Source organism: Sapajus apella, unplaced genomic scaffold, assembly GCF_009761245.1.
Source record: "Sapajus apella isolate SASKATOON/1434 unplaced genomic scaffold, GSC_monkey_1.0 scaffold43, whole genome shotgun sequence".
Classification (NCBI taxonomy): Eukaryota; Metazoa; Chordata; class Mammalia; order Primates; family Cebidae; genus Sapajus; species Sapajus apella.
Genome location: NW_022436983.1, coordinates 13,969,786 through 13,981,646, shown reverse-complemented (window position 1 = coordinate 13,981,646; position 11,861 = coordinate 13,969,786). Strand labels below are relative to the sequence as shown.

General features: G+C 46.1%; 1 protein-coding gene across 10 annotated transcripts in view; it reads left to right on the top strand.

Moving 5' to 3' along the window:
• Window positions 1-2,749: 2,749 nt before the first annotated feature.
• HP1BP3 (heterochromatin protein 1 binding protein 3) overlaps window positions 2,750-11,861 on the top strand; it is a 44,022-nt gene continuing 34,910 nt past the window's right edge. For 5 of the 10 annotated variants that reach the window (XR_004275931.1, XR_004275930.1, XR_004275932.1 and 2 more), the window contains exons 1-3: window positions 2,750-2,877; window positions 9,831-10,026; window positions 10,467-10,566. Coding sequence is in view for 7 of the 10 variants with exons in the window: in XM_032301178.1 (XP_032157069.1) it covers window positions 9,931-10,026; window positions 10,467-10,566 (196 nt within the window). In the remaining 3 variants the exon portion in view is untranslated. Of the gene's footprint in view, window positions 2,878-3,090; window positions 3,821-9,830; window positions 10,027-10,466; window positions 10,567-11,861 lie in introns of those variants that run through there. The other 5 variants (XM_032301182.1, XM_032301183.1, XM_032301179.1 and 2 more) reach the window with 5 other exon arrangements.

The window sequence follows — 11,861 nt, the reverse complement described above, 5'->3', positions numbered from 1 at the left end:
TCCAGCTTGGATGACACACAGCAAGACTTGGTCGCAAAAAAAAAAAAAAAAAAAAAAAAAAAAAAAAAAAGATCTGCAGTTACTTTTTCTCCATTCTTATGCCTGGCACTCCAAAGTCACCTACTTTGTTTTTCTATACAAGACCTTTTAGACTAACAGACAAGTATCACATAGCTTTAAATTTGAGGAACAGGGCCAAGCACTGTGACTCAAGCCTGTAATCCCAGCATTTTAGGAGGTCAGGCGGGTGGATTACCTGAAGTCAGGAATTCAAGACCAGCCTGGCCAACATGGCAAAACCGTGTCTCTACTAAAAATACAAAAATTAGCTGGGCATCCATGCCTGTTGTCCCAGCTACTCAGGAGGCTGAGGCAGGAGAAGCGCTTGAACCCAGGAGATGGAGGTTGGAGTGAGCCGAAATCACGCCACTGCAGTACAGCCTGGGTGACAGTGAGACTCTGTCTCAAAAATTAATTAATTAATTAAATTTGAAGAAAAGGAAAAAAACAAAAGCAACCAATCTATTACTTTCACAACAGGCCATAAAGTCTGCAAAGCTAGCCTTATGCTAAAGTTTCAACAGGGACTTGGCTTCTGAAAAAGTAGGTGTTGAACATTAGAGATGATACAGTTATATTGCGAGGACTTCTTAACACCTGCTGTTCTAGTTCACAAACCACTATGTTTCCTCATCTTTCTGGAGCTTTCTAGGCAAAGACTCCCTGAGAATGGATAGCCTTGGGCAGAACTGTGAAGTCATCACAAATGGCCCCTCATTTACTCCTTTCTCTCCCCTGAAGTTCCTACCCTAGTCAGACCTCCAAGGTTCTTACTCTTCTGATCCGTCCGGAAAAGAGGTTTAAAGTAGGAATTCTCAATTATCACTTTAAAAGTGCTATGGAAGAATGGCTGGGAGAGGTGGTGTGCCTGTAGTCACAGCTACTTGGGAGACTGAGGCAGAATTGCTTGAGCCCAGGAGTTTATGTCCAGCCTGGGTAATATAGCAAGACCCCATCTCTAAAAAAAATTTGTTTTAAGTGCTATGGAAGAGAGTGAAGATTGAACCAAAGGAATGAATCTCTGACTGGTAGAACTTCAGGGACTTTGATGAGTGTGAGAGGTCTCTGAGTGAGAGGGTCTGGCCGGGCGTGGTGGCTCAAGCCTGTAATCCCAGCACTTTGGGAGGCCGAGGCGGGTGGATCACGAGGTCAAGAGATCAAGACCATCCTGGTCAACATGGTGAAACCCCATCTCTACTAAAAATACAAAACATTAGCTGGGCATGGTGGCGCGTGCCTGTAATCTCAGCTACTCAGGAGGCTGAGGCAGGAGAATTGCCTGAACCCAGGAGGCGGAGGTTGCGGTGAGCCGAGATTGTGCCATTGCACTCCAGCCTGGGTAACATGAGTGAAACTCCGTCTCAAAAAAAAAAAAAAAAAAAAAAAAAAAGAGAGGGTCTTCCCAGTGGCTGGAAGCTCACTCTTTGATGGCAGCCTTCTGCAATACATGCCATAAGAGCTGACCTGCTCTTCTAAGCTTGCCAAGGCGGGTCTTTCCACCTATGCAGCTTGTTTACCTTTAAGTCAATGGTACAAAAATCATCATGTAATTGTTGGCTGGGCACAGTGGCTTATGCCTGTAATCCCAGCACTTTGGGAGGCTGAGGTGGGCAGATCACCTGAGGTCAGGAGTTCAAGACCACCAGCCTGGCCAACATGGTGAGACCCTGTCTCTACTAAAAATACAAAAATTAGCCAGGGATGGTGGTGTACCTTTGTGATCCCATCTACTCAGAAGGCTGAGGCACAAGAATCACTTGAACCCAGGAGGTAGAGCTTGCAGTGAGCCAAGATTGTGCCAGTGCACTCCAGCCTGGGTGACAGAGACTTCATCTCAAAAACAAAAACAAAACAAAACAAGAAACCTGTTACATAGCACATTTCGATGATATGTGACTAGTATAGCTTAAAGAAAGCCACGTGAAATAAAGTATTAAACTATACCCCTGTGGAATCTTTTGATTCACAGGTAGGTATGTATAAAAATCAAAACTGGCCAGATATTAAACCTTACATTGAGCAAAGGTAATATGCTTTAACTAATAGACATGTCCAATAAAAATTTCAGATCCCTAAGTAGAAAACTTACAAACATGTTTTTTGTACGTTGCTTAAGTACGCAGATAGCAACGTCATGTGACAATTCAAAGGGAATCCCCTTTCTTCTAATCTCAGCGTTTCCTTCTGGATAACTCACCCTGCCTGTGCGGATTAGGGAGCCCGGGAAGCCCGTGTCAACTTTTCGGTTCTTAGTCTCGAGTCACTACCCTGCCCTGTACTGTCCGGAGGCTTAATGGGAGCGAGTGCGTGGCAGTGAATTCTCTGCTCTACAGTTTTCCCATTCTTCCACGGTCCTCAAAAAAGGGCTGTTTGCTCTTGAGCTACGCCTAAACTGAGAAGCGGGAAAGGCCAGCCCCGCCAAAGGCGGACGGGTGGCCGAAGCGAAAACCCGGTTAAGGGCAGGGACTGCCCTGGAGAGCAGAGAAAGGGAAGGTTAGCTGGGGAAAGCAGCGCCCCTCGGAAGAAACCGACACCGCCCCGCAGGCCAAGCCAATAGGCGCCACCCGGCAGCGCCGGGAACGCGCGCCGACGCCCCGCGCTCCTCCGGCGTCCGCCCGTCTCCGCGCGCCCCCTTGTAACCCGCGCGCGGGGGGCGGGGCCGGCGGGGGCGCGCGCGGGGCCGCGGGCAGGGGGGCGGGGCGGCAGAGCTCGGCGGCTGGGACTGGAAGACGGCGGCGGCGAAGGCGACGAGCGGCGGCGGGAGCGGCGCTCAGAGGCCGGGAGGGACGCGGGCGCCAGGACCGGCCGAACGCAGAGGTAACGCAGGACGGAACAGGCGGCCGGAGAGTGAGCGCGGGCTCGCTGGGTCCCGAAGGCGAGTGGCGAAGGCCGCTCGCCCGGGGCCCCGAAGCCGCTTCCAGAGAGGAGGGGGCGGGGTGCCCGGGTCCCCGGAGGTGGCGCCTTTTGTTTGCCTTCTCCGGCCGCTCCGCCCTCCTCCCTTCCCCTCTCCTGCGACCTAGCCCCTTGCCCCTCTCGTGGACGCCTCCTCAGAGGCCCTCCGGCGCGCGCGCGCTCCCGCCCTTGTTTTGTTTGGACTTGGGGGAGGAGGGGGAGCTCTTCCCTGGCCGTGCGACCCTGCGTCCCAGCGCGCCTGCGTCGGCGTCCTCCACCCGCCCCGATTGGCTGTGGGTTGCGCATGCTCCGAGGCCCGCCGCGGCCCGGCGTCCGCCCGCGCCCTCCCCTCACCCCACTCCCTCAGCGGTTTTCGGAGCCGGTTCGAAAGATGCCGGCGGCGGTGACTGGCTGCGGCGGGCCCGCCCCCCGGGTTCTCCGCCCCCGCCGCCGCCATTACGGAGCTCCCAGTGGTGAGTGTGCGGAGCACCGAGGCTCGCGTTCCTCCGCTGCTTCTGTCGCCCGGCGGGCGCCGCGGTTTCCCTGCCGAGCGTGAGCCCCGAACTGTCACCGCGCCGAGCCCCCACCTCATTTGTCGGTGTCTGCGGTCTCGAGCTTTCCCCGCCTTGCTGGCGGCCGGCGTTCTCCCCCGCCGTGCGCGTTCGCCGCTGTGGCCTGTAGCTGCCTCGCCTCTCCGCTTTGTCTCCGCTGCTCTTGCCGTCCTCCCCCGGCCCTCTGCGGGCGGGGCTGGCGGCTGTCGCTTTGCTGCTCCGCGACGGCGGCCTTGAGTCTCGCTTCCCTGGTGGCAAACCTAGAACTGGTTACTTGCCACCTTAGGCGGTGGGATCTGAATGAGAGCAGTGCCTCGGTAGGTCACCAGAAAGTCACAGTCCATCTGAGCGTTTGTAAGAGATAGAGGCAGGAGTGGTGAGGTGAGAGCCCCAGATCCGAGGGTTGGTACCGAATTGACAGCTGTGACCAGGGACAGTCCCTTACCCTTTTTGAGAGAGTTCACTCCCGGATGAGGTGAACTGTGCTGCCGCCTCCGCGTCCACGTTCTTTTTGTTGTTTATTGCACTTCCTGACTTTGCATTGCTTTGAAAAGTGAGAATCCAATTCGAAATACATCTGAAAGTCACCTGGGGCTTTTTGAGCACGCTGTCTAGTCTTAGAGTGAAAGTAGACGTGACTAGTGTCATTTTGAAAGATGCTCTAAAAAAAAAAAAAAAAAAAGGTGTTCTAATTTTGTTTTATCTGGCATCGGCATAAAACTTTAGCTTTTAAACTTTTCATTGCTCTTCTCAAACGTTACTGTGATTTGTCTCAAAATAGAAGTAACATTTTTAAGTTTGGTGGGTTGGTTGGTTTTGGCTTTGTTTTGTTTTTTGAGACGAAGTTTCACTCTTGCTGCCCAGGCTGGAGTGCAGTGGTGTGATCTCGGCTCACCGCAGCCTCCGCCTCCCGGGTTCAAGCGATTCTCCTGCCTCAGCCTCCCGAGTAGCTGGGATTACAGTGATGTGCCACCACACCCGGCTAATTTTGTAGTTTTAGTGGAGACAGGGGTTTCACCATTGTTGGTCAGGCTGGACTCGAACTCCTGACCTCAGGTGATCCGCCTGCCTCGGCCTCCCAAAGTGCTGGGATTACAGGCGTGAGCCACCGCTCCCGGTCGATTTTGGCTTTGGTTTTAAGCTTACTTGGAAGATTGTAGGTCTGGAAGTTGGTGGATAAATTATACTGATTTCTCCGTATGTAGATCAAAGTTTTAACTCCTTGCCCAGTTATTTTGTTGGGATGAGACACCCTGTAGTGTCCTTAGCGTCTGTGCCCAAGACAGACACTGAGTATATGCTTGCTTACATAACTTAACTGAAATTTGAAAATAAAAACAAAAGGTGCCAGCGATCAAATTGCAGGCATGGTTTTTGTGACGTGACTCGTTAAATCTGAGTATAATGAATGACATTAGATTGGGAACGGTGTGAGGTGTTCAGTGCCTCACTAATGACATGTATCACATATATTTTGGGGTAAAATGTGAAATTATAATACTTTTTCTGAAATGCATATTATCAAGGATATCACTAAACTGAATTACGTTGTTAAACGCCTACTCACTTTTCTACTGCTTTCTCTTAATGTAGAGGAAATAAAACTGTGAAATTTGGGGCTTTTTATTTCTACAGTCCTTTTTTTTTTTTTTTTTTCCTGCGTTAAAATAATTTAATGCCAGGCATGATGGCTCACACCTGTAATCCTAGCACTTTAGGAAGCCAAAGAGGAGGATCGCTTGAGCCCAGGAGTTAGAGACCAGCTTGGGTAACATAGGGAGACCCTGTCTCTACAAAAAATACAAAAAATTATTGCAGTGTGGTGGCACGTACCTGTAATCCCAGATGAGGTGAGAGAATCACTTGAGCCCAAAAGGTGGCAGCTACAGTGATCCCTGATCATGCCACTGCACTCCAGCCTGAGACCCTGTCTCAAAATAACCGATTTAATTTAAGCATTTCCCTTGACAAAAAGCAAATCTTTATGTTGTTATTCTGACATTAAGTTTAAAAAGCAAACTGATGTTCGTAAGAGGGCCATGTAAACCACAGGTAAACTCAGACTGTTTTTGGCACATATAAGGTGAAAAACATGAGTAAACTTTATTTGTTCATCCTTTAGTTTAACAAATATTAAGTGAGCATCTATTCTGTGCCTGGTATGTTCATAGTCATCAGGTATGCAGCAAGTGAACCAGGTAGATGAGATCACTGCCAGGAACAAGCGTGGCAGCCAAAAAATCTGATCATTCAGAAGTGCAATAGCAAAAAGTTTAGTTAATAGGTACACTGGGTCAAATGCGGTGGCTTACATCTGTAATCCTAACACGTTGAGAGGCCAAGGCAGGTGGATCGCTTGAGCCCAGGAGTTTGTGACCAGTCTAGGCAACATGGCGAAACCCTGTCTTTACCAAAAAAAAAAAAAAAAAAAAAAAAAACAAGCCAGGCGTGGTGGTGCATGCTTGTAGTCCCAGCTACTAGGGAGACAAAGGTGGGAGAGTCACTTGAGCCTGGGAGGTTGAGGCTGCAGTGAGCTGTGTTACTCCAGCCTGGGTGACAGAGTAAGACCCTGTCTAAAAACAAAACAAACATAGGTACCGTGATATTGAGGCAATATGAATTAACCATGCATATACTTAGCTTTGTAATGAACAGTGGATTTTGTGTACATGCAATTACCCCAACTATTCTAAAGAAAGTACTATAGTTGGAAGCTTTGAAGTTCTATGACTTTTACTAAGGAAATGCAGAGCTGAGGCTAACATCTCTGTTTTGTTTTGTTTTGAAATGGAGTCTCACCCTAACCCAGGCTGGAGTGCAGTGGCGCAATCTCAGCTCACTGCAGCCTCCGTCACCTGGGTTCAAGTGATTCTTCTGCTTCAGTCTTCTGAGTAGTTGGGACTACAGGCATATGCCACCACTCCCAGCTAACTTTTGTATTTTTAATACAGATGGGGTTTCACCATCTTGGCCAGGATGGTCTTGAACTCCTGACCTCAGATGATCTCCACCTCAGCCTCCGAAACTGCTGGGAATACAGGCATGCGCCACTGTACCCGGTCCTAAGATCTCTTAATATTTATCCCAAATAACTGGGTTTTAAGTGTTCTTCAGACATAATGAATGTAGTAATAAGTATTACCAGATATTGTTATTTCAACTTTTATTATTATTATTGAGCCAAGATCTCGCTTTGTCGCCCAGACTGGTGTGATTCTAGCTCACTGTAGCCTCGATCTCCTGGGCACTGGCAGTCCTCCCACCTCAGTCTTCCAAGTAGCTGAGACTTATAGGCACATGCCACAGTGACCCACTAATTTTTTATCTTGTGTGTGTGTGTGTGTGTGTGTTTTTAAGAGATGGGTGTGTGTGTGTGTGTGTGTGTGTGTGTGTTTTTAAGAGATGGGGGGTCTCGCCCAGGCTGGAGTGCAGTGGCTATTCACAAGCGTGATCCCACTACCAATCAGCACGGGAGTTTTGACCTGCTCTGTTTCCATCCTGGGCCGGTTCACCCCTCCTTAGGCAACCTGGTGGTCCCCCACTCCCGGGAAGTTACCATTTTGATGCCGAACTTAGTGTGGACACCCGATCGGCATAGCGCACTACAGCCCAGAACTCCTGGGCTCAAGTGATCCTCTCACCTCAGCTTCCTGAGTAGCTGGGACTGCAGGCATCACCACTGCACCTCGCTTATTTTTTTTTTATTATTTTTTTGAGGCAGGTTCTGCTCTGTCAGCTGGGCTGGAATGCAGTGACTCAATCTTGGGTTGCTGCATCCTAAATTTTCTGGGCCAAGCAATCCTCCCAGTCTCAGCCTCCCAAGTAGCTGGAACTAGAGGTGCGTGCCACCATGCCCAGCTGATTGTTAATTTTTTTTAGAGACAGGGTCTAACTGTATTGCTTAGGTTGGTCTTGAACTCCTGGGCTCAAGTGATCCTCCCACTTTAGCCTCCTGAAGTGCTGGGATTACAGATGTGAGCCACCACACCTGGCCTGTTTTTAAATTTTAATTTATTTTTGGTAAAGACCAAGTCTTAACCATTTTGCATAAGCTAGTTTTGAATTCCTAGCCTCAAGGGATCCTCCCACCTCTGCCTCCCAAAGTGCTGAGGCTGCAGGCATGAGCTACTGCATCAAATGGGAAAATATTTTTTTAAGATGCTTGTTAATGGAGACTCCTGAAGGTTGTTGACTTCACGGTAGCATTTTCAGCCTAGCTAGTATTATCATGGGTTAATAAAGATAAATTTGTTGGCAATATAACTTTATTAAGGACAACCTGATTGTGATAATTGTTTTACTTCTATATCATTTTTGTATGTAAAAATACCAGCAGATTTGCATAGAGCTTTTTATTATCAAGGAAAGTATATTACTATATAATTGCTAATCGGATGAATGACCAAACTTATATACTAAAATTATCCCGATAGATTTTTAGTTGCCACAGACCTAAACAGTGTCCTTAAACCAACTTGACCCTCTTTTCACAGATTAGAAAACAACTATTTTTATTATTGTAGTTTATAATTTCTTGAAGTTAATCACTACATGACCATTTTATGTAGTTTTTATAATAATTTTTGCTGGGCAGTGGCTTATGCCTGTAGTCCCAGCACTTTGGGAGTCCGAGGCAGGAGGATTGCTTGAGCTCAGGAGTTCAAGACCAGCCTGAGCAACATGGCGAGACCTCACGTCTACAAAAAAAAAATTAGCCAGGCACGGTGGCATGTGCCTGTAGTCCCAGCTACTGAGGAGGCTGAGATAGGAGAATCTCTTAAGCCTGGGAGGCAGAGGTTGCAATAAGCTGTGATTACACTGCTGCACTCCAGCCTGGGTGACAGAGCGAGACCCTGTCTCAAGAAAAAAAAAATTGGCCAGGCGTGGTGGTTCACACCTGTAATCCCAGCACTTTGGGAGGCCAAGGCAGGCAGATAACAAGGTCAGGCATTTGAGACCAGTCTGGCCAACATAGCAAAATGCCGACTCTCCTAAGAATACAAAAAAAATTAGCCAAGCGTGGTGGTGGGCGCTTGTAGTCCCAGCTTGGGAGGCTGAGGCAGAAGAATCACTTGAACCCAGGGGGCAGAGGTTGCAGTGAGCTGAGATCACACCACTGCGCTCCAGCCTGGGCAACAGAGCGAGACTCCATCTCAAAAAAAAAAAAAAAGAGAAAAAAAGAAAAAATTTAATATTAATGAATATTCTAGTTCACTAAGTTTTAGTGTGTTACACTGCACTGAATTTTTTCAGCTGCCTTTCCTTGCAGCTGATTGACAGTTGACAAGTCTGGTATTGCTTTTGGTGTTCCCATAAAAAGATTTTGCCCTATAAATGTGACTGCATCCCCTATGTTTGAATTTTCTGGATTTATTCTAGTTGTTTTAGGTTGGGACTGTTACTTGGCAAGTTGAAAGCTCTTAAATACTTAGGCAAGGTTAGGGCTTAATGTAGAAGTGGAATGACTGTCATTCCCCAACTCTTTGTTAATAGTTCTTTAGCACAGAGACCTAAACACTTAAGTGGTCTTCCTTTATTTTATTGGTTTTTTTTTTTTTTTTTTTTTTTTTTTTTTTTTTTTTTTTGTATTGAGGAATTTTTATATAAAATGTCGTTGAGTCTCAGATGAGATTTTTGGGAAAGAAGGGGTGTTAGTGATCAGGTAAACTTGGGTGACTGCATGGGTTTTATCTTTGAATATTTATATTATTCTGTACTAGCTTTCCTTACGTTAAAAATATGACAGTCATAGAAGCATACTTTTATTCTCCTAGGTGATGGTCTAAATTTGCTTCTGTGGGTCTGGAGGCTAATAGAATGTCATGTTATTCAGCAGTATTTTTGCCTTTGTGTTATCCCTTAATAGAAGAAATAAAAGTATTCATCTAATAGAGATAGAGTTTAAGATTACAGGTAATTTTGCCAACCCTTTTGAGGACAGTAACAACAAAAGCCCTTCTCTTGGTAAATTGATCTTTGACTAAACATTTGACTAACTGTTCCTTAGTCTCCTTATTCTATGCTTCTAAATTCCTGATGGTAGCAGGAGAGAGGATGGGATTAGACTCCTTATGAGCTTCCTTGCCCTTGTTGTCTTTGTTCATGTGGAAGGTGCAAACAGCTGCTGTGGCTTATGCATTCGTCTTAGTCGCTGCTTTATGTAGTCTACATTTTGATAGTTTTATCTTTCTGAATAACCAAATCATCTGTCACTTAACTATAAACTTTATAGTTATATTTTTTCTCTTTGGATGTGTGTTAAATTTAGACGTTTTAGTTTAGTTTTGTTTCTGTTAATCTTCACACCAGGTCTTTTCTGTGCTTTAGGTTGATTCTTCACCACACTGAAACCATTAGGAAAAATCCTTGTGGTTAACAGCAGAGGCTTCAGAGTGTAACCTGTACTCGGGCCTAGAAATTATTTAAAATGGCGACTGATACGTCTCAAGGTGAACTCGTCCATCCTAAGGCACTCCCACTTATAGTAGGAGCTCAGCTGATCCACGCGGACAAGTTAGGTGAGGTAGGGGCTGACACATTCTTGAAGCTCACTCTTGGATCAATCCCTGACTTCAGGCCCTGCTGGGTCCTTCTTGGTACATGTTCCTTCCCTTACTTTGGGGAGTCTAGTTTGTGAATTTGGAAAAAAATCAGATACAAAGTTCTTTTCATCTTCCCTTTCCCCTCAATTCCTGAGAAAACCTCCAACCTTCTAAATTTATAGCAAATCAGCTATAATTATGTGTTTCCATTTGAAATTCAAGCTAAAATAACATACTTTAAAAAGTTATTTCTTAAAAATCATATTCACTTCAAAAAACTTGTTAAAAGTAATTTGCATCAGATCCTGGAGTCGACTTGAAGAATTCTCCTACATCTTCTAGCACCCAGTTAGGCCCTTTGAGAAAGAGAGAAAAGAGAATTTTTTAATGCATGTTTGATTATGGCCATCTCTTTTCTCAGAAGGTAGAAGATAGCACCATGCCGATTCGTCGAACTGTGAATTCTACTCGGGAAACTCCTCCCAAAAGCAAGCTTGCTGAAGGGGAGGAAGAAAAGCCAGGTAAAGTAAAACGGCGACACCACTTAAAACAGCAAAAGTTTTACTGCAATTTGGAGTGTCCCATAAATTCCTTTGAACTTAATTGTTCTTTTTTCATTGCTGTTTTGGGGAAACATTTAGAGAGAGAATCAATAGCTATTGGTATGTCATTGCCAGACCATGTGGGCAAAGTAAGATTTCACTTTCTCTGTAAAGATTTTTCGATGGTGAAAATGTTATGTTGGAATTAAAAACAGAAAAATGTTTGGGGATGACAGAAATGGCCAAAGAGTAGCATTCTGGACATAAAGTGTCATGGGGATGAATGCACTGTGGGAGAATGGAAAACGTGGGCCTTCAGGGTAGACAGTGGAAGGTTCATCCAGACATCATCTGGAGGCCTTAAGAGAAGCAAATGGTAATCTGTTGGTCTGTAACAGGTATCGCTAGAGAAAAGATTGGCCAGTCAGTGGTGGGAGCATAACAAATGGAAAGAAACATAGACCCATCAGCATGGAGTACTAGTGCTCCTCTATGGCATCTGTAACCACCCCTTCTTCTTTTCCCGTCTTTATTTTTTTTCTCAAGATCTTTTTTTTTTCTTTTTCCCTTTCTCTCTTGCCTTTTACCTCAAGTTTTTCAGGGATGAGCACACTGTGCTGCCCCTGTTGTGGCTGTTAGAATCAGTTATTTGCTGACCAGCCTGTATTAGGAATAGAGGGCCGGGCACAGTGGCTCACACCTGTAATCCTACCACTTTCGGAGGCTGAGGTGGGCAGATCACCTGAGGTCAGGAGTTCAAGACCAGCCTGGCCAACATGGTGAAACCCCATCTCTACTAAAATTACAAACATTATCTGGGCATGGTGGTGCACGCCTGTAATCCCTGCTACTCTGGAGGCTGAGGCACAAGAGTCGCTTGAGCCCAGGAGGCGGAAGCTGCGGTGAGCTGAGACCACACCATTGCACTCCAGGCTAGGCAACAGAGGGAAACTGTCTCCAAAAAAAAAAGAGGAATAGAAAATACTTGCATCCTTGTTGCCTGTATCTCTTGGTGGTTGCATCAGGGCAGACATCAAAAACCAGTCAACGTATTCTTTTTTGTCTGAGCCGGGATTTTGTCTCTGAATCTTTAGATGAATTCTCTAAACAATTTGGGTACCCTAGCCTAAGGCAGTAAAGAAACATGGGAATCCGAATATTTTAAAAAGTAAACGGGTGCTGGTAAGTTGAAGATAGATTATCTTGTCCAGCACTGGGATAAGCCACTTGGTCTATCTTAATCCATGTTTATTTAACAGCCAGCTGAAGCCACT